The 22,345-nt window shown below is 33.3% G+C and overlaps 2 protein-coding genes across 3 annotated transcripts in view; one reads left to right on the top strand and one right to left on the bottom strand.

Annotated features, from left to right (window-relative positions):
- The first annotated feature begins 311 nt into the window (after positions 1-311).
- Positions 312-8,229, top strand: LOC114329830 (NAD-dependent protein deacetylase sirtuin-2). Its single transcript, XM_028279089.2, has 7 exons — positions 312-444; positions 518-669; positions 3,321-3,417; positions 4,323-4,679; positions 5,151-5,343; positions 7,180-7,366; positions 8,013-8,229. Exons 1-7 carry the CDS (start codon positions 423-425, stop codon positions 8,124-8,126), a joined length of 1,122 nt encoding a protein of 373 aa, XP_028134890.1. The 5' UTR covers positions 312-422; the 3' UTR covers positions 8,127-8,229.
- Positions 8,184-22,345, bottom strand: part of LOC114329815 (bifunctional glutamate/proline--tRNA ligase) — a 34,908-nt gene continuing 20,746 nt past the window's right edge. Inside the window, exons 12-22 of one of the 2 annotated variants that reach the window (XM_028279053.2) lie at positions 19,071-19,551; positions 17,173-17,405; positions 16,693-16,872; positions 15,828-16,121; positions 15,443-15,595; positions 15,107-15,224; positions 12,239-12,505; positions 9,810-10,051; positions 9,107-9,267; positions 8,898-9,041; positions 8,184-8,424 (exon numbers count right to left, since the gene is read on the bottom strand). In XM_028279053.2, the coding sequence (XP_028134854.2) occupies positions 8,262-8,424; positions 8,898-9,041; positions 9,107-9,267; positions 9,810-10,051; positions 12,239-12,505; positions 15,107-15,224; positions 15,443-15,595; positions 15,828-16,121; positions 16,693-16,872; positions 17,173-17,405; positions 19,071-19,551 (2,436 nt within the window). In that variant the 3' untranslated portion in view covers positions 8,184-8,261. The remainder of the gene's footprint in view (positions 8,425-8,897; positions 9,042-9,106; positions 9,268-9,809; positions 10,052-12,238; positions 12,506-15,106; positions 15,225-15,442; positions 15,596-15,827; positions 16,122-16,692; positions 16,873-17,172; positions 17,406-19,070; positions 19,552-22,345) is intronic. The other variant, XM_028279063.2, reaches the window with a different exon arrangement.

The following is a 22,345-nucleotide window of genomic DNA, read 5'->3' as shown; positions in this document are numbered from 1 at the left end:
TCTGTGTTTATATAGTATTTTTACTACAAAAACGTTATTACGTAGGTCAAAATTTTTGACGTAAGAGAACTGTCAAAACATTAGAATGTGACTTTCATTATTGTCATGTTTATTATAAACATGGCAATAATGAAAAGTCACATTCTAATGTTTTGACAGTTCTCTTACGTCAAAAATTTTGACCTACGTAATAACGTTTTTGTAGTAAAACTACTATATATAGATTTTTCAGATTATTTCATTTCAATCGGCCCTCTATTTGACCGATCGACAGTGTTGCCACATGTAGTACAATGACAAAGACACTTTTGTTAAAAACTTTGACTTTGTTGTCCTTACTATCAAATGTCATTTCAATTTATTTTGTACGTCAAAATTTGGTGGAAATGAGTAGAATAATAATTTAATTTAAATAATCTATAATGTCAACTAAAGAAGAACAAGGTATAGTTGGTGTTTTTTATTAAATTTAGATGTTCCAATCATAACCTACTATTTAAATTCTAATCCTTTTAAGATACACCACCTAATCAAACACAAGAGTCTGAGGAACATTCAGCTAGTGGTAGCAGCTCTGAAGACGAGCAAGAGGAGAATATGGAACATTTGCGTAGATTCTTTGCAGAGAAGCTTAATTTTTCAAAAGCCGAAGACAAGGAAAAAGTAAAGGTAAATTTGAATAAGTAGATAATTTGTGTTGGTATGTTAGAATGACAAAGACAAATTTTTGATGGTTTGGAATCAAAATATTTTATGGCAACTCTCATATTTCTGTAATTCATCAGTCTGTACATGTCCACTGCTGGACATAGGTCTTCCTCTGCTCTTTCCATCTGTCCCTGTTTGTGCGGCTTGCATCCATTGACTGATAACATCTTTCAGGTCAGAAGTCCATCTAGTTGGTAGATATTCTCTGCTCCGTAGTGTTTCTTGTTAGGGACAAAAACAATATTGTCGAACTCTGTAATATTAGTAAAATTTGTAAAATATTGAGCTCATCGATTTATACGTTGGTAGCAAAAATATTTCAGTATTGTTCAATATTTCATATGAGTATGCAATAATTAAAATTAGGTGAAGACCCCCCACTCAATATACACTAAAAAATCCCCTTCTCTCTATAAAACCTATAAAAGATGGAAAAGCCTTAGTTCAGTTTTACGGTAAGTCTGTTTGTAGTTATAAAAGGCGATTCGTGATGGGAATAAGAAAATTTTATGTTAGTGAATATATATATATTCCAAGTTATCTGTCTTACATATTCACATGTGGCATGTTAATAGTCAAAATAATAGTTTTCAATAAAATATTGATGCCTTAGTATGAAAACCTTGTATGTTATTTTATAGGAGTGACAAAAAACTGAATTTCTCATACTTATTTTTCCAATTTGGACCTAGAATTCCTGATATTATGTTTATATTTCTTTGAGCTTCTTCATCAAACATTTTCCATCCACTTCTGAATGTATGTCTTTCACAATTGCTTCCATGTTCTTGCTTAACATCACTCCTCTAAAGTCAAAAATCATGACATTTACTAAAAGGAGCAGGCAGAGATTTTTGCAATGTGCAAGAGAAAACAACCTGAGGGCATTCGAACTGCAGTGGGTTAACATATGCACAGATAGCCAAGCAGCCATTGGGGCTCTTATTAAACCCTAAGGTGAACTCTAGGCTGGTGTGGGAATGTCGACAAGAACTTGACAGACTGGCACAACATAACAGTGTTATACTGGTATGGGTGCCAGGTCATCGGGGCATATACGGCAATGAAAGAGCTGATGCACTTGCCAAGAGAGCATCAGCTACAAAATACCTGGGCCCAGCCAGAGCAAAGCACCATCCGCAAACGAAAAAAAGGCTGGATCCGAAGCCAACACAACTCACACTGGGAGAGTGTAGCTAGAGACATGTGCTAGTAGGGCTGAGTTACTGCTGAAAACAAGCAGGAATCAGCTCAGAGTCATAACAGGTTTCCTCACTGAACATGCGCCAGTTAAGGGTCACCTGCATACAATGGGGCTGTTTCATGGAGACTTGAGCTGCAGACTCTGTAACAGAGAACCTGAAACAGTCAACCATATTTTGCATGACTGTGAGGCATTAAATCGGAGGCGGCAAACACTTTTCGGAGACATCGAAGTGACTCCAAATATATATGGTACCCACCCACTAGACCTGTACAAGCTGGTACAGGGTTCCAGAATTCTGGAATGGGTTTCATAAGTGAATGGAAGATGTACAATAAGCCAAGTGGTTGCAGTACAACCGGTTCACAACAGACGGCTTCCAGGGAAAAAAAAGAACCTGTTATCATCATATCTGGCTATGTGACCCGCTCAGCTCCATGTCATTTTCATAGTTTCTTCCACAATATCTCGGATCTTCCTTCTACATCTTATCTCAGGGTTTCTAATCTTGTTTCTCAGTTTAATTCTAAGCATGTTTCGTTCCATTGCCCTGTGCATTGTTTCTAATTTTTTAACAGATATTTTTTGGTAAGGGCTAAGTATCCAACGCATAGGTACAAACTGGTAGAATGATGTGTTATACACTTTTGTCTTAAAGTTTATAGAAATGTAGGTGTTTTTAAGAAATATGCTAGTTTATAGAAAGCGGCTCATGCCAGTTGTGTTCTTTTAATTTCAGTATATTGATTTGGTTTTCCCAGTTTCTTGAATGGCCCAGATATTCATAATGTTTAATATTTTCTGTGGTATGGTTTTTTATTTTTATATTTGTCTGGTCCTGGTTCATTATTGTTGTTTTATTGTAGTTCATTTTAAGCCTACTGTTCTGAAAAATTTATTTAATTGTTTGTTTGGGTTTATATGACTGCGGACACTAAATCCATTCGCCAAATTTATTTAATTGTCGTACTATTTCATTTTGTCCTATTAAAAATATGTCATCTGCAAAGCTCAAGAGGTTTAAGTATGATCTGTTGATGTTTATATCATTGCTCTTCTTCTTCTTGTATTCTCCTATCGGATGTTGGCTATCATCACAGCTATCTGTACTTTATTGGCGGTGGCTCTAAAAAGATCTACTGAATACCACTCTCTAAGTTTCTCAGCCAGGAAATTCTTCTTCAACCTATGGATCTTTTCCCCTGTTCATCATTGCTGTTTTATTATAATTTCTTTAAAATGTCTTAGCACAAGGGTGAATAGTTTGGAGAAATGGTGTCTTCTTGTCTCACCCCGCATTGTGAAAAATGCTTATTTGCAGATTTTCTTATTAAATAGATTTCAAAAATGTAAACATTAAAACTTTTGGTCCTTTTTGTAATATTTCTGTAATGCCTTTACATTTTAGGTGCTAAATGATGTGTCCATTGATGGCATAGTTAACTACATTAATGAAAAGAACTGTAAAAATATCATTACTATGGCAGGTGCTGGAATATCAACTTGTAAGTCGTTTTTTAAGTTTATGTTTATTTTATAAGATTAAAAACTTTATTTGACCACAAAATCTTAATGATACAATATACAGTCGGAAAAATGAAAGAATACCCATGAACGATCACATCAATTACTTATTTTGTATTTGCTGTATTTTTCTATAAATAACAAAACTTTTGTTATAGAAAAAGACAGCAAATACAAAATAAGTGATTGATGTGATCGTTCATGGGTATTCTTTCATTTTTCCGACTGTACAGTATATAAATACATACTGTAACTACAGTATATGAAAATTTCATAAAGATTTATTTATCAAGTTTGTACTTCATATAGATAACTGCACCATATTGGTACTACGTTATGAATAAAGGTAGGATACTTTTGGGACTCAACTTTATATTGACCTGTAACAACCCTATATGAAACTAATTTCTGTTTGCTTTGAACTAGACCTACTTGTTACACTTGTACATTTTACAGTATTTACAAAAATGAAATAATAAACATATTTTGTTAATCTGCTTATATTGGAGTCTTTTAACCCGTTGATGGCCGTTTAACCCTGATGACGTCTAGAATCTCATACCGTTACTATATACATAAGGCATAGGCATCATATGCAGATATGCACAACATTCGATTAGAAGATAGTATTTGTCTGACTTTTACTGAAACAAGTTTTATTTCTTTTGAGTACATAGATAATGTATTTATAATGTCAGATTCATATTATGGATGAAGCAATTCCAGGGCCATCTCAACCAAAACACTACAATGTAAATGCAGCAAAAAATTGAGTTAGCACTCAGGTCATGTTAGGTATATTTTGTCAGCAATGAAATGGTTAAATTTTAGTATCTTTCACATATTAAACCGCTGTAACTGCTATAAACATTTTTATTGTTTTTAGCTGCTGGAATCCCAGATTTCCGCTCACCAGGTACAGGCTTATACCACAATCTCCAAAAGTATAATTTGCCACATCCCCAAGCAATTTTCGAGTTAGACTTCTTTCACAATAATCCGAAGCCATTCTTTGAGTTGGCAAAAGAACTTTACCCAGGTACATTCAAACCGACATTGTGCCATTATTTTGTTAAAATGTTAGATGAAAAAGGATTGCTCCTAAGACATTATACTCAAAATATTGATACTCTGGAAAGGGTTGCAGGAATACATGAAGATAAAATTGTTGAAGCTCATGGCACATTTCATAGAGGGCATTGTTTGAAGTGCAGAGAAGAGTATAGTCAAGACTGGATGAAAGGTAATATCATTTTAAAATGTTATGTTACAAAAATTTAATTCTAAAACAGATACAACTATTTCTAAGTTGTCCTCATCCTTGTCAGTCCTATTGAGTTACCTCCTTTTATTACTTCTATTCAAATTAGGTTAGTTGTCTAAAGTTTTCTTATTATTCTTAAGTCCCTTTTGAATGGTTTTTGCCTTTTGAATTTAGACTAATTTTTCATGTCTTTGTCAAATGCTTTTTCAAAACCAACGTAACAAACATGCACATGCACGTTCATATCCATGCTATCACATCAAAAGCAAAAAATGCCTGTCTGGTTTTTAGTCCATTTCTGAACTCAAACTGACTATCATCTATTTCTTCTTCCAATTTTTGTTTTGTTTATACAATGATTAAATCATAAATGATTTTCTGTGTGTCATATACAACAATGTTTTTGACTAAATTTTTATAATTTTAATTGAAAACAAATCTATTTTGCAGAAATCATTTTTAAAGATGAAATTCCATCATGCGAAAAATGTTCTGGAGTTGTAAAACCAGATATAATATTCTTTGGTGAGGTATTACCAACTAAATTCTATAATGGTTTAAAGACAGACTACTCAAAATGTGATTTACTAATAATTATAGGAACTTCATTGGCAGTACAACCGTTTGCTTCCTTAGTGGATAGGTAAGTGATATTACCAGTTTTATATTTTGTTTTTCTAACTTAAGCTTCTCTTATTCTTTTTTTTTTTTATTTAAAACACTTATACCACATCAACCACGCAGGGTTATTAGTGGGATTACAAACACAATATTTTTAATATGAATTACATTAAATAATATAATAAAATTTTATGTCCTTTAAATACACTGCGCGTAATAGAAAACGGGCACCCTAAAAAATGGGTCATTTTTGATGTCGCGTATCTCCTTAACCTGTTGTCCGATTTAAGTGATTTTTTGAATATGTTATAGCCTTATTCATTGTGAATTTCTTTGTAATAATATTTTTGCTAAACAGGTAAATTTTCGTTGTATACCGGGTGTACGAATCAAACTGTGTTTTTTTCTCAAAGTTTGCAACACCCTGTGGAATATTCTGGCCTTTATAAAATACTAAAATGAAATCCCGACTATAGCCTCAGATTTTCTGAACATTCTGTTTTTTGATTCATTCTCTTATGTTGGATAATACAAAAGTTATGTACTTTAACAGCAAGTCATGTTCTTCATCAGTATAGGTTGTTTGTAAATAAGTGCAACAAACTTTAAGGGGCAATTCTGCATGAAAAAATAATGACCCTTTGCTTTATAAACTTATGTCCGCAAATGCTTCGTTTACGAGATACGGGATGTTAATTTTTTTTACAAACTGACGATTTATTTTATTGCCCTAAAACCGGTTGAGATATGCACATGAAATTTGGTAGCTTTTAAGAGATAGTTATTCCGAATTTTTTGAGTTGCAATCAAGAATTTTATATTCACTCTTGGCGTGCATATGAGTAATATGACCGATCATATTACCCGTATGCACGCCAATGGTGAATATGAAATTCTTAATTGTATGGCAAAAAATGTGCAATAACTACGTCTTAAAACCCACCAAATTTCATTTGCATATCTCAACCGGTTTTAAAGCAATAAATAAATCGTTAGTTTGTAAGAAAAAATTCAACATCCCGTATCTCGCAAACGAAGCATTTGCAGACATACGATTATAAAGCAAACTGTCATTATTTTTTAATGCAGAACTGCCCCTTAAAGTTTGTCGCACTTGTTTAGAAACACCCTGTACTGAAAAAGAACATGGGTAATTGTTAAAGTACCTAACTTTTGTATTATCCAACATAAGCGTATGAATCAAAAAATAAAATGTTGAGAAAACCTGAGGCTATAGTTGAGTTTTAATTTCAGTATTTTATAAATGCTAGGATATTCCACAGGGTGTTGCAAACTTTGAGAAAGAAACACAGTTTGATTCGTACACCCGGTATACAATGAAAATTTACCTGTTTAACAAAAATATTATTATAGGGATATTGACAAAGAACAAGGCTATAACATATTCAAAAAATCACTTAAATCGGACAACAGGTTTAGGAGATACACAACCTCAAAAATTACCCATTTTTTAGGGTGCCCGTTTTCTATGACGCGCAGTTTAATTCAATACATTTAAATTTTTGTCCGTCAGGATGGATTTGAGGTTGTCTGGAATTCCATGTATTCTTCTTTCATTTTGGAAACAAGGGCAGTCAAGCAGGAAGTGTTTCACTGTTAATGAAGTGGAGCAGTTGTTGCAAATTGGCGGTGGATCTTTACTGATAAGAAATTTGTGTGTTACAGCTGTATGACCAATTCTTAAGCATTTGATGATCACTATTATATTATCTATATATTATTATATTATCACTATTATATGATCTCTTATTCTTATTTCTTTAACATTTTCTTATATTCTAACACAACACAATAATTTAGGTTTACTTATTTTGCTTATTGAATATTCTTTTTGTAGGGTTGAAGATCATGTACCGCGGATTTTAATAAACAGAGAAAAAGCAGGACACCGATCAAGCATCATGACTATGCTTGGAATGGGAGGAGGCTTAAATTTTGATTCCAAAGATAATACAAGGGATGTTTGTTGGTTGGGAGATTGTGACGAGGGATGTCTACTATTTGCTGAAAAATTAGGATGGGGGGTAAGTTACTATGTAAACATTTAAGAATCAGTATCTAAGTCTCTTTCCTATGTGGCTATTAAAATCTCCAATTAGTAGAATATCTTCATTTTCCTTATGGTATCATTGTCATTCATTGTATATACTCCAGCAATTATTGTTGGTTGTCCAAATATATTCATCCTAATTTCCGTTATTCGTTCATTTATTTGCTTGTAATCTTGTATAGATTTTGTCCATTTATTTTTTATTAATATTGATACTCCTTTTGCGGGTCTTTTGTGTTTTTCAACCTCACTCCATATGTATGTATTTTTTTTTATTTCATTTAAGACTATTATATCTGCACCTAGTCTCTTCGATTTCTGGGAGTATTTCATTGCAATTCCTTGTAATATTCCACGTCTCTATTCTCATAGTCCTCTTTCTTCGCCTAAGTCATATATTCTTGTTTTCGTCCAAATTGTTTGTTAGCTTTGTTGAATTATTTTTTGCATAATTTTTTCTGATTGTCGGGTAGAAGGTCCGGCGCCTTCTTCAAAGGACCATAGATCCTGTCCATTAATCAAAATCATTTTCATATTCAATCTAGGATCTAGAACATTTATAAAAAATTCTATTTTGAGAATTTTACGTCGCTAACCGTTAGTATTAAAATAAATTTTAGGATGAATTACGACAAAGAGTTAAAGAAGAACATGAAAAAATAGACAAAGTTAATGAAAAGGTAAACGTAACAAAGAAACCAGATTCAGAAGGAAAGCAATTACCAAAGTTATAATAAAAATATCAATGTTAATCAAATTAAAATATAAATAAATAAAATAACTACATAACATCTTTGAAAAATGCTGTTATTGTTAAAATAAAAATGTTACAGCTTATTTTTAGTTGAATAAATTATTTCAGGGGCATTCTAGTAACTTCTTCCGAACAATGTGTAATATTTTGGTTTGTTTTTACAATCTGGATGAATGCACTTGTCGCTTGGTTTGATATCGGCAGGTTGTTCTAAGGGGATACAAAGAGATTTGGCACCCATGGATGGAGCTCCGGGTTCAGCATTTTCGCCGGCGTCCCTGAAAAAACATACACATCAGAAAAAGATATTAGCTTTTTAAGTTTATAGATCAAATAACATTTATAATAAATACCCTGTGTGGTAGTGTCAAACTCCATATTGTACAGGGTGTACCATTAAAAAAATGCTTTACCATGCAGTGGTAAATTTATTTGTACCTACTCTGTATTTTGATGGTCCGAATTGTCCAAAAACCAAGATATGTGTAGAAGATTTCAAATGTGGTGCTTGCAATGTTGCCAGATTTATCATTTTTCTGATATCATTAGTCACATTGGTTTTTTAAGTACAACAACTTTGTACATTGCATTATTAGGGGAATCCTCATGTCAATAGGTAGTTTTGAAAGGCACCATGTTTTTTTCAGAAGCTTTACTCTGCATGTAGATCCTTTACTACTTGATTAGCATTCTTCACCTTTTAGCGTGGTGTCAACCATTAACAAATAACGTATATAATTATCAATCTTACCTGGTACTATCAGCCTTAATTTTATCCTCGCACTGAACTTCACCACAGAATGGTGCTAAAATGATATTTCTTTTATCCAAAGATGGACAGAACTGCGACCAATCCTTAAGAAGCACTTTATGACTCTCCAAATCATCACAAGCTCTGTAAAAAAACACAAACAAAAATTACATACATACTAACAAATAATCACTTCAGAATGTCCTTACTTTTTGTACAAGTTTGCGTGAACATCTTCTAATATTGCTCCTAATTTGGTGACAGCATCGGCGCGGCTAATAGTAATTTTTTCCCCAGTGTCTCTCCTTACAGCTACCAACTGATTTTTTTCTATATCCTTCGGTCCTAATTCAATTCTCACTGGGACTCCCTAAAAACATCCAAACAAGTTTTTACACACTTAACAACTGGACAAGATCATGTACTGTATGCAGATTGACTATATCTATCTCTAAACTTCGGTAGTTGCTTAACTTAACTACTTAGGGTAAAATTTATTTGTTTATTAATAGGAGAATCTCTTTTTATAGTTCAATTTCAGATCCAAATATAAAAAATCCTAAAATATGTCGAACAATAAACAGCAACAACATATAAATAACTATACAAAATGAATACATTGAAAAATTGAAGCTATTAGTTGAATGCTGTGCTTAAAGACGGGCAAAGATATTCCAGTAAATTGTACATCCTAACAAGTGAGTATTTCTAGCAACCCTATTAGATATTCGAAAGGAGAACACCTCAAGCACGGCAGAGCAACACATTTGGCCAGATAGCAGCTTAAGAAGTATTGCATCTGACGTTATCCTGCGACTAAGCAATGTTTCCGATTTTATTACTTCCTTCAGTCGCCTATATCCAATCGAAAACTGAACGTATTATATAAAATAAACAAAAAGTGTAAATTACCTTAAGTTCCCAATGATTGAACTTCCACCCAGGGGAGTAATTGTCTCTGTAATCTCCTTTAACGCGTACATTTGCTGCTTTTAAGTCTGCTTCCAATGCATCACAGGACGACTGCAATTTTTTACGAGAATCTTCAGAAAGATTGGCAGTGATACCACATGGTACGATGACAATTTGTATAGCTGCCACTCGTGGGGGTATAACCAACCCTTGATTGTCGCCGTGAATCATCACCACCACACCTACGAAAACAAATGTATATTAAAACTTTAAAGCAACTTATTTTTTCGTTCCATGTACACCAATAATATAGAAGGATAAGTGTAATGCCTTCAAATAGCAAGAATCATTTCCATAGTTATAAACGAAAAAATAGAACAGCACATGAACTATTATGTCGAATAACGAGCCGGATTCCGAAAAGCAGGATCATGTCTATATAATATACATTTATCATGAGACAAGTGATAGAAAAGAAAAGGGAAAAATATTGAACACATAATTATTATGACCTTTATCGACTTTGAGAAAGCATTTGACAGCGTGCTCAGGAACAACTGTGGGAAGAAATGAGTCCACGTTAGAGAGAAATGGGTGAATATAATACAATGACTGTATAAAGAAACACAGATGCAAATAAAGTTAGGTAATGAAATAACAAAAACAATCATAGCAATAAAAGTCCTCAAACAAGGATGTGGTCTGGTCTATCACCTACACTTTTTAACATGTATGTATATAGATCAGATTTTGAAAAGACGGTATAATAAAATACGTTATATTAAGGGTGTAACGATATGATACCTCGGCAAGCGATGAGCTGCTATTACCAGAGACGACCGATGGAGTGTCCGTGTTTGCGCATTCCTTCTTCATAGCACCGCTGGGGGAAACCGAAGGAGAGGGCATCGAGAGCATATTTAAGGCGAGCTAGGAGAATGAGAAAATCAGTCATGGTTAGTGTATTGAACTAACTATGGCTTAACAGCTGATGCTCGCGTATTGAACGAGCTTTAGCTGGCTTGGCAAAGATGCACCGTTTGTGAGGTGGGACTATGCCTAGGTAGACGCCACCGTAGTGACGTGGAGTCTTGTCGCAATCGTTATCGCAGTAGGCGGTAGTAGCAAGGAGCGAGTGACTGCATTGTAGTGAAATGCGGTCTTCAGGCTATGTTGATTTAACGTAGCAATATTGTTATTGTATATATGGTTTATCTTATTAGCTTAATCGTAATTAGTTGCTGATATGATCGGATGGCTGTAATAAAGTTTAATATTGTTTTTCCTTTGCAGAAGATGGAATTATATTTTATTTGTTTTAAACTGTATATAATTATCTTTAATATATTTGCTTTATTTTTAACTTGTGTTTTACTGAGTCTGTCGTCCTGAAAGAACTACCCGTTACAAGGGGAATGAACGTCCCTCTGCTAGGGGTTGATATCAGGAATACACTAAATACTCATACTATGTTTATTTAATCACTATATAGGCTAGTAACGAGTTGGTGGATCAAGTCTATATTCTAACTACATTGATGTCTAAATAATGAATGATGAATAATCCCTTTCTTTACTTTCTATGTATCTATAAATAAATCCCAATTGTTTGTTATGATTGACGACACCGTTGTGGCCGTGAAATACTAATAGTAACATGATTGCTGACTCCGTTGTTTTCAAAACGAGTGGCCTACATTGCAGAAGCAATGTCACCTAATTTACGAAATCAAAACAATGCATGTAAATAATATTTGTTTGAGACTTTTAAGAATTAAATCGATATGGATTACTCTTATTTTTGGAATACTAATATAAATCCTGTACAACGGTATAGAAAACTTGGAACAGTACAAGAGAATATATTCAGTAGTAGAGCATTCACTAGTTTTGGTATAATGTAACCAAGTTATTTTTGCACAAGATAGGGAGGACATGGAATATATTTATGCTAAGGACACAGTGCTGAATATTAGAATATTACCCTATATGGATCGGAAGCATGGCCAATGACAACAACAATACGAAATAAAATAAAACAGTTGAATTGGACTTTATAAGATGGCTACAAATCATCAGAAAGGATAGATAGAGTAAGAACAGAGGAAATAGGGAACAGAATCGAAATAGAATGCTAAATTACCAAAAAAAATTGGAAAACAGAGCCCTGCAATGGTACGGCCATGTACAAAGAATGCCAGAGCACAGTTGGCCGAAAAGAATCTGGACCCGCCGGAAAGAAGACGGAGATGGAGACCTGCTAAAAGATAAAAATGTACATAGAAAATGTTATGATATGTAGAGACATCAGAGACGGTGACTGGAAGAATAGAATGCCGTGGAGGACGAAAATGGCAAACTCATAATGGAAAGAAGAAGAAGCAATTACAGCTTAAACTACCAATTGATATTATATCTCAATGTACTTACCAATTGTTCGCGTTGTAATACCCCAAGAATTCTGGTATACATGAGTCTTCTCCTGACTATCTGGATGTTCGTACGTAATATCGAACATCTTTGAAAAGTTTTGACCTAGATGATGCGACGTGGCTCCTTGAATAGCTCTTCCGCTAGCTGAAACATAGGCTTCGACTGTTAAAGTGTAGTCTCCACCAGCGAATTTTTCCTTTTCTGTTTTTCTACCTTTAACCACTGGTATGGCTAGTAAATCGGTGTATACTCTTGCATATAAATCTAAAAATAAGTTTTTAATGATAATCCAAAAAAGGTGGGAGGTAGAAAGTAACAAATTTAAGAGCTCGAACTAACTATAGCTAAGCATCATCAAGGCCTTTCATTCCGGATGGAATGATTGTCGATCTTACTTAGAGTTCTCTGATTCACTTATTGCGATCAATCACTCCGCATTCTTCTTGTGTGTTGTCAAAGTTTGTTGTATGATTTGGCTTTTATTATTACAATTTTCTTCCACTCATTTCAATTTGTGCATAGTTGCCTTAGTCCAGAAAGCCACTGCGCATCCGCTAGGAAAAATATTCCGATTCGGATTTTTTGCACAATCTTACTCAAAAAGGACTCCTTTTAACAAATTTGCATGTTGCCAGGATCAAAAGTGGGTAAAAAATTTTTTAAACGTTTTTTTTTTGTTTTTTTCCTAAAATTATTTTTGAAGATATTCTTCTTTAGCGGCGAATCGATTGAGGGTAAAATTGTACATTTACCGCGCGCCTGCGCACACTGACAGTATGTAGTTCATTGCTAATCTTTCAAGATAGGTATGTATGTATCTGTAACCGTGCAAATAAGTCATTAAAAGAATATATTAGTGGTTTTAGGAAATGTATTATTTATTATAATTCTTGTGTTTTTGGATTAATAAAATATTATGTAAGCATAACATTTTTACACTATATGTCGCCGTGTTGTGTAATTATATCTGAAACTTACATATTTATTTCTAGTGCCTCGATGGAGTAGTTAGAAATGCGTTAGCACTGAGATTGGAAGGTTGCGGGTTCAATTCCCTGGTGATTTTTTTTTATTTTTGGTTGTTTTAATAAAAATTTTTTGAAAGTGGTAGATAAGACAGTTAGTTTGATTTTTAAATAAAATACAAATAACCTTTTAAGTATATTTACTTCGTTTAAATTACCTATTATATAATAGAAGAATATCTTCTTACGTGCGTACATAGTACACACACATTCTTTTTTTTGCATGGAACAAGGTTTTTTTTAGGTTTTGACAACCTAAAAGTTGATAATTTTTGACATTAAAAAATGCATTTAAAAAGCTATAAAAAATTGAAAAATTGCGAAATCGGCCATTTTTAACCCTCAAAAACTATATGAAAAACTGAAAATTTGAATGTTGCCAAGGTAGGTAGATATTCTTTAAACATCGATTGATGAAATCCCAAAGAGTTTTTGCAATACAATATTTAAAACTCCTTTGTTTTTAATTGCTAATCAAGCGTGCGCGACACTATTTTCCACCGACATGACAGTATGGTGCAAATGAAAGGAATAAATTCGTTATTTCGTAAACCGGCGACTTTAAGGAAAAACCCAAAATAGGTCGATTTTTAATTTTAAGTTATGATATTGTGGCATATATGGTATACTAGTGACGTCATCCATCTGGGCGTGATGACGTAATCGATGATTTTTTTAAATGAGAATAGGGGTCGTGTGCTAGCTCATTTGAAAGGTTTTTTAATTCTCTCTTCAGTAATATAAACATTTATATAATTATTTATACAGGGTGTCCTTCTACTTCTTTTTTTTTATCAAATAATTTAATTTAATAAAATTAATTTGGACCAACTGTATAAATAAATATGTAAATGTTTACAATACTGAATAGAGAATTGAAAAACCTTTAAAATGAGCTAGCACACGACCCGTATTCTCATTTAAAAAAATCATCGATTACGTCATCGCGCCCAGATGGATGACGTCACTAGTATACTATATATGCCACAATATCATAACTTAAAAATAAAAACCGACCTGTTTTGGGATTTTTCCTTAAAGTCGCCGGTTTACTAAATAACGAATTTATTCCTTTCATTTGCACCATACTGTATACACATGCAACGGTGGAAAATAGTGTCGGCACGCTTGATTGGCAATAAAAAACAAAGGGGTTTTTGATATTGTATTGCAAAAAACTCTTCGGGATTTCATCAATAGATGTTTAAAGAATATCTACCTACCTTGGCAACATTCAAATTTTCAGTTTTTCACATAGTTTTTGAGGGTTAAAAATGGCCGATTTCGCAATTTTTCAATTTTTAATCGCTTATATGTCAAAAACTATCAACTTTTGAGAAAAGTCACTAAAGACCTTTTCTGTTTGGAATGATCCAAAAAACCTAAAAAAAACTTTGTCCCATGCAAAAAAAAATTTTAGGAAAAAAACAAAAAAAAACGTTTAAAAAATTTTTGACCAACTTTTGGTCCTGGCAACATGCAAATTTGTTAAAAAGGGTTCTTTTTGAGTAAGATTGTGCAAAAAATTCGAATCGGAATATTTTTCCTAGCGGATGCGCAGTGGCTTTCTGGACTACCTCCAGTTTCTCACTTTCAGGATTTTGATATCTCTCATGACCTGGTCCTCCCATCTCTCTCTGGGTCTTTCAGTTTCTGGCTTCCATCTGGTGATCTTCTTAATCATTATGTCGTTTTTCCTTCTCTCTATGTGTCCCAGCCATCTCAGTCTCTGCCCTTTAATAAATCGAACTATATCTTTTTAGATATAGTTAAATTTATCCCTTCCAGCTATAGCTAATAATTAATTTAAAAACGGAAGTGTTACGGAAACCACAGTTACCTAAAATTTGTCTAACTTCTACATCGGCTTCTTCTTTCAAAGCAAAAGCTGTATGACCCTCTTGCCACAAAAATTCTCTAGTTCTTAAGAAAGGTTGAGGATGTTTGAATTCCCATCTCTGAAATAAAAAAATGAGTTAAAAGTGGCGACAATATGAACCCATACAAAAAGTTTATGAATTTTTATTCGGAAGTAAAAAGATAGACGGGAATTTTACGAATTTGCGTCTATTTGAAAGCTTTGACTTAATGATCCGCTGTGCTGAGAAAGTTGATATGTACCAAATTCTCCTAATATTTGATTGAATAAGTTTAAGAGAGAAAATATTACACTTACAACAACATTGTTCCATTGATTCAATTTAATAGGAAGGTCACGATATGACTGAATCCATTTCGCATATGCAGGATACATTACAGTTTCAGAAGTTGGTCTAACTGCAATAGGTTCTGCCATATCAGAGTCACCCGATTTGGTAACCCATGCCACCTAAAACATTTTAAAGTAAGTAAAAAACATAAAAGACAAAATGTAAATAAATAAAATAAACAGATGGTTGCGTTTTGATTCAATTCGAGTCTCTAACCAACCTCTGGCATGTGTTTCTAGGTCTACCCGTTATGAAAGAGGCTTGCAAGAAAACTCAACTGAATCAAAACACACCGACTGACTGGTAAATAAATAATTAGAAGTAAAAATAAATAATTTACAATTTACTTACCTCTGGGGCGAAGTCTTCAATATGGGTCTTCTCCTTTTCTAAAGCAGCTTTGGAAACAAATATTGGGAAATAGCAGTTTTGAACACCTAGTTTCTTAATTTCGCCATCGAACCAATCTTTGATAGCTTCCCATATCGCGAATGACCATGGTCTAAAGATGTAACATCCGGAAACATCATAATATTCTATTAGTTCTCCTTTCGTGATAACTTGAGAGTACCAGTCAGACAATTGTTCTTCTTTTTTCGCTTCCAGACCAAGTCTAGTTTGTTTTTTAGCACCACTATCGTTGGCCTGAAAATATAAAAATCATGAGAGAAGCGGAATGTATCTTGGACCACTTTTTTTATAATAGGAGGGTATAATAAAAAGAAAGACAATAAAACGAACAAAGAAACCAGAAAACAATTCAACAAAGGAATATTAAAAGATACAAAGAAGAAGTAGGAAGAATTAATAACCAGCAAACTAAACAAAGAACCAGAAACATTAGACCCGTAAGAAAAGTGGGACAGTATAAAAGAAGCAGTTTTAAACACGAGTAAAAAATAATGAAATCTAATAGGTACAAAAAAAAACAAATCAAAATGATGGTATATAATGAAGCATGCCAAAAAGTAGCAGAAGGAATTAAAACAAAAGAATAAAACAGTTAATAAATAATAGTGACAGTAGCAAAGAAAAATACAGATAATTATTGTAGATAACTATAAAAATTTCACAAAAGGAAATAATATCCTTTCACCATGAAACAAGAAAAATGGAAAGATGATATCAGAAGAATAACTCCTAAATGAAAATGATGAAGATAAATGAACCAGGGAATACAATGAGAAATAAATAAAGAAAAATAAAAAAATCTTACCTCAACAACCTCAGGTTTTTTCTCTTTTGCTGCTGGTTTTTGCTTTACTACTTTTTCCTTAGGTGCCGCAGGTTTGGTTTCTTTTGGGGTTCTGCCCGCTACAGGAAAATCTGTACCTGTTAGATTTTTATATTCAACCTTAAGGGCTAAGAGTATTTTTACAGCGGCATCTACTTTTTCCTACAATATAAACAATACACACTTTTGTTATATGCTCCCTAATATGTTTGCAATATTTATAATTCACAATAGCTTGACGTTTATTGAAAAGTTTTGTAAAATAAATTGTATTAATACCTAAAGCATGCAGTTGTTTTAGGATTTTTTTAAAAGTTCTACAATAATTTTTTTTTTTTAATGAAAAAGAGTGTATTACTGATTTAATGATGAGGGTTTAAGGTGACAGAACAAGATTTTGTAGTGAAGTGAAGAATCTTTTTAAGATGTTCCTGAATTTAATTTGGAATAAACTCTTCTTACCTTATCAGCTTTTTGTGTTTTTAAATCTCGAACCAGATTGCCTTGATCAGTAATCTTAGCGGTTAATACTTCCTTGGCGTTATCACCTCCAGCACTAACGTTTTGGTTGTCGGGTACTGCTGGTTCAGGTTTCATATTGGGTTTCCAATCTTTGCCAGTTAAATTCTTAAAGTTTTCTTTTAAATTGAGCAGTTTTTTTACTTCAACGTCAACTTGGGACTTATCAGCTTTTTCTGAAATAAACCGTAAATAAATACTGTCATACATAAACATAGCAGTTAACTTATACACACAAGAAATCAGTTTCAGAACCTAACTATACAGCGTTTCACGTTAAGAACGGAACATGCTTACGTAGGACAATGTATTTCTTATGGACGACAGAAGCGCACCGATGCCACGCCGTACTGATTAGAATGAATCGTATACCGGCAGTCGAATAGCCACCCGTGCCTGAGAGGTTTGGTAACACTGATCTCCATAAGCGCAATATTCCGTTCTTAACGGGAAACAAAGTATATAACTGGACTGTCTCAATTATATAGCATGCAAATAGTACCAAATTAGAGCAAATGAATCAAATTGTTTACTTTAGATATCAGTTAATTTGTAACGCAGAGAGCCACGGTGGAAAATTAGATCCAGAATAGAGCAGACAAGAGCAGCTTTTAGAAGGGTGTTCAAGGTATTATGTAACAGACACTTAAAATTGACATTGCGAATCCGTCTAATTCGCTGCTACATATCATATTCCCAGTCTTACTTTATGGTGTCGAGTTTTGAACTGTGAATAAAAATTATCTATAGCATAGCTCCACTGAAGAGGTCTGGAGAGACCGAAACAGACACATGGGGATGGTGGATCATTTCTGAACCGAAACGAAACATAAGCTGTCTGTAATTTTTCATTTTACTCATATTTTGAGTACAGGGAAACTTTTGTTGGAATTTTTCCTAGACGAATAGACGGAATGTGACTGCATATTGTAGAATCCCTTTCATCTTCTTTATTTGTCGTCTCCTTGCCTTATAAATTGTAAAAGGCAGATATTAAGGATGTTACCAAAAAATGGTTCTACGAAAGGTTTCAAATTTATTGTTTACATCTGGGACTTCTCATTTCAAAAATGATCTAAATTGCCTGAGACTATTCGCGGTGTGCAAGTACTTGGAGGAGATACGAGAAACGAACATGCGCGAATAGCGGAAAAATGTTGCAACTTTCTTAAATAATTCATATTGTCAATTAAAATTGTCAAATTGACGTATACTTCATACCTACTGTCATTGAAGAAGAAAAATTATGTTACTCCACAATATTGATATGATATGCAATTATTGAATAAAAGTAAATTTATTAATTGTATTTTGCTTGCAGTACTGCATTTTTATAATTAATTTTATTTGCTACATATAATTGTTTACCTATTAATAACATACCCTCAGTCTTATCTTTTCTTCTTATAATTTTTTTTGGGCTATGGCCTTACCAATTATTCAGCAACCAGGACCAATATAATTGGCCAATATAATTAAAAGTGCGAAAAAAGTTGCCAAGCTATGAAACCAGGTATCGCTTTTCCGAACTTGCACAGTCCCAATAGAAGAATTTTAAAAATTTCTTGGGGGGAGAAGATTTAAAACTCCATAATTCTACAGACAAACGCAGTGCAGGATGAAGAGGGACTTCATGGTGGAAGAACATGTGAGATCGTTATGGTATTGATATAAACATGCTATTTAGGGTGGCAGTAAATAAAATTAAGCTATCATGGTAACCAACGTTCTAAAAGGACATAGCATATGAAGAAAGAAAGATCCGTAGAAAGATTATAGATATCCGTTTAGGATAGAAAAAACAACCCTTAATTAGAAAATATTTAATTCAGAAAACATACCTGACTTAAGTTTTCTTACAACGTCTCCCTGTGAAGAAATGTCTAAAAGTAGACTATTTTCATCCACCGTTACATTCGCTGAAGCGGAATACGTTGAGCTATTTAGAGATGGTGGCGCCGCAACTGCTCCAGGCTTCCAATCTTTACCAGTTAATGTCTTATAATCAGCCTTTAGAGATAACAGCGCCTTGACTTCGTGGTCGACAGTTGATTTATCGGCCTTTTGAGATTTTAAGGTTCTAACTTTCTCACCTTGTAGAGCTATTTGCTGGAGAATTGAATTTTCGTCTAAGGACACGTTTTCTTGTTTTGGTTTGGTGGTAGAAGATGTCTGATTTGTAATTTTGTTGGTAGAAGATGCCTGACTTGGAGTCCAATCTTTTCCAGTAGCAGACTTGTACTCAGCTTTTAATGATAACAATTGCCTCACTTCGGCCTCTACTGCTGCTTTGTCGGCTTTTTGTGATTTTAGCTGTCGCACCTGAAAATTTAGTATCTTTATTTTATTTTAACTTATTTACACCACCACCAACACATAATTAACTTATAATATATTTGCCATACCAGCACAGTTAATGAGACTGGCTAGAATGACAAAGAAGGACTCACCAGCAAGAGTCAAAACCACCGAAGGGTTGTTCGGTTGTTTTGGATATTCGGATGATGTTGCCATAATAACCGCAACAAAAGGGTATTAAGCGAAAAAGCTATAGAGCTGAAACGGGAAGCTGCTACGTTTGGTATAAATAAATGAAAGTAAAACAAAATATATGCAGTGCACAAAGTCGAATCAACATGAGAATATGAAGGTAGACAACCATTCCTACGAGTATGTCTCCACTTTTCCCTACCTAGGATCAATAATAAATGACAACAATTCCATACAAGCACGGAATTCAAATCAAGTCAAGAAATACAAACAGGGATACTAGACCAGTATTGATCTGTGAAAAAACGTCTATTTTTGGATGTGAAAGGTGGCATTCGGATTTTTGCAGATAAAGTTAGGTGACACCTTCAGTAATAATAATTAACTTATGCTCCTTCTCAAATATGCCCGGAACATTAATAAAAAAATTAAAATATTTAAAAATTTCGAAAAACGTCGATTTCTTTCTGCTTTCTTTGCTTATAACTTTAAAACTATTCGTTTTGGAACAAAGTCGTAGAAAAATAAAATAAAGATAATTGAATTTTGTATGATATACGACTGGTCAAAAATGTCTTAACGTATTACCTTTTCTGCAATATAGCAATAAATACAAAATAAGGGGGCAAAATACGCCTGTTGTTATTCAATGTTTTTAACCACTTTGGTGGCACTTAGAACCTTAGTAATTCACTTAGGAAATTCTTTGTAATCTACTTAAACCGTGTATCAAATTTCATTAAAATCGACATAATAGATTTTGCATAATAAATTTGCAATCTAAATGTTTTTAAAAAAGTTCAAATTTTTTAAAATGTTTCTGAACAAAAAGTAGACCATTTACAAGTTGTCTAATTTTTTTACATATAAAGAGGTGCTCTACCTATCTAATACACTTTACAGAATTAAAATCGGATTATTTAAGGGGCCTCAGCAATGTTTTAAACTTATAAACAATTTTTTGGCTTATAAACAAATAGCTTTGTTTAATAATAAAAAAATTAATTTTTAGCAATGCAAATAATTAAAACCGGTATAATTTGACTTAAACTTTCAAATGCTGTCAGCAGAATTGCTATTTTATTTTTTAATCAAAAGTTATTCGCGTTAAAAAATTGCAATTTTTCGAATTTTTGAAAGTTCCACTGCGTTTATCTCGAAAACTATGCATCCTACGAAAAAACTTGTAAGAACATTTTTTGCTTAGAATTGCCCAAGAAATACAAAAAAATGTTTTATTTTGCGAAAAATCGATGTTACGTAATTCCTCAAGTTCTTTGTTTATAACAATCTTATCGACATCCGGATCAACTGTTATCCAAAAAAATCGTGTTCTACGGGTCAAAAAATCTACGAGTGCTTCTTTATATGTAAAAAAATTGACAAATCTTTGTATGTTCTAGCATTGATTAATAAATATAGGGGAGAAGATACGAAACTAAACGAGCGTTTATGTACGACACCAGTGGTTTTAGAAATAGATGGCGTTAGCAGCTTTCTAGGTGCGAGATTGAATTTACCTGAGACAACGATGAGACGTATTCAGGTAGCTTTGGTTATCGGAATTTGGGGTCGGCCGACTGGATTATAATAGAACGTATTTATTTCTTTTCATTCATTTATATTTGAGTTATCATTCAACTATTCAACGATAATAGTGGCATGAGCATGACAATCTTTAAAATAATTATTGAAGTTAGCACCTATTACTTTCTAAACTCGTTTTTAAATTAACAAGAATTGTAGTTGTAATTTGTCTTTTAATTTGAATTCTTGAAAGAAATCATTGAATATTCCAAATAAAAAAATTATTTAACGAGAAAAATACTCACTGGGTGATTTTAGATATTGTACATTTATCTTATTTGCCTCATAATCTTGATAAAAAATTAGGTAGGTATTTTCGTTAATTACAGTCTCTTCTGATGATTGTATATTTTGTTTGAAGATATTGCAACGGTATTTACTTAATATAAAATTGACTAAGTAAACCGCTCGGCCACTTTAAACTCTTCGAAAAAATGGTAAGGACTTAAGTTGTTGCGATTTCCTACAATTTCTTACAAGTTTTTTCATGCGGTCGATATTTTCCGAGTTAGGGGGAAAATCGTGACTAAGTATACTTATTGAATTATTTATTATTAACTTTACTTCTTAAAGGTGCCTTGTATTTCTGCGTAGGCGTCCACCGTGGATTGTATCGTCAGGTGAGATATTAGATAGTCACGATTACCTACATTATTCTATTAAGAGTAATTTCATTAATATCATTCGGCGGACATTACGCAGCCATGACATCTTTTCCTAGACCTCTCTTACCCTCTATCTTTCCTTTGATTACCAGTTGCCGTATATCGTTCTCCTCGTAATATGTCCCTAAATATGTCCATGATAAAAAAAACTAAGTTTTCAATCTAATAGCACATAAAACAACATCAAAAGATGTTACTCTATATCCTACCATTTTAAAAATAATGGGAACCTTCTCTGGTAACACCTCCGAGGCTTCTTTTGTTTAATGGAGCCGGCCTTTAATATCCATGCTTTCATTCCATACAAGAGAAAAAGCCAAACGTAACACTTTATCATATTGTATCTCAGGTAGAAATCCAACTTTCAGTGAACA

This window comes from Diabrotica virgifera, chromosome 5 (assembly GCF_917563875.1).
Source record: "Diabrotica virgifera virgifera chromosome 5, PGI_DIABVI_V3a".
Classification (NCBI taxonomy): Eukaryota; Metazoa; Arthropoda; class Insecta; order Coleoptera; family Chrysomelidae; genus Diabrotica; species Diabrotica virgifera.
This window is presented reverse-complemented; position numbering and strand designations above follow the sequence as displayed.

Excerpts from the sequence above, each read along its gene's own strand:
- LOC114329830 (XM_028279089.2), top strand. The coding sequence starts at position 423 with ATGTCAACTAAAGAAGAACAAG. Across the intron at positions 4,680-5,150 it reads TAGTCAAGACTGGATGAAAG|AAATCATTTTTAAAGATGAA; the intron begins GTAATATCATTT and ends TCTATTTTGCAG. Across the intron at positions 5,344-7,179 it reads TTTGCTTCCTTAGTGGATAG|GGTTGAAGATCATGTACCGC; the intron begins GTAAGTGATATT and ends TTCTTTTTGTAG.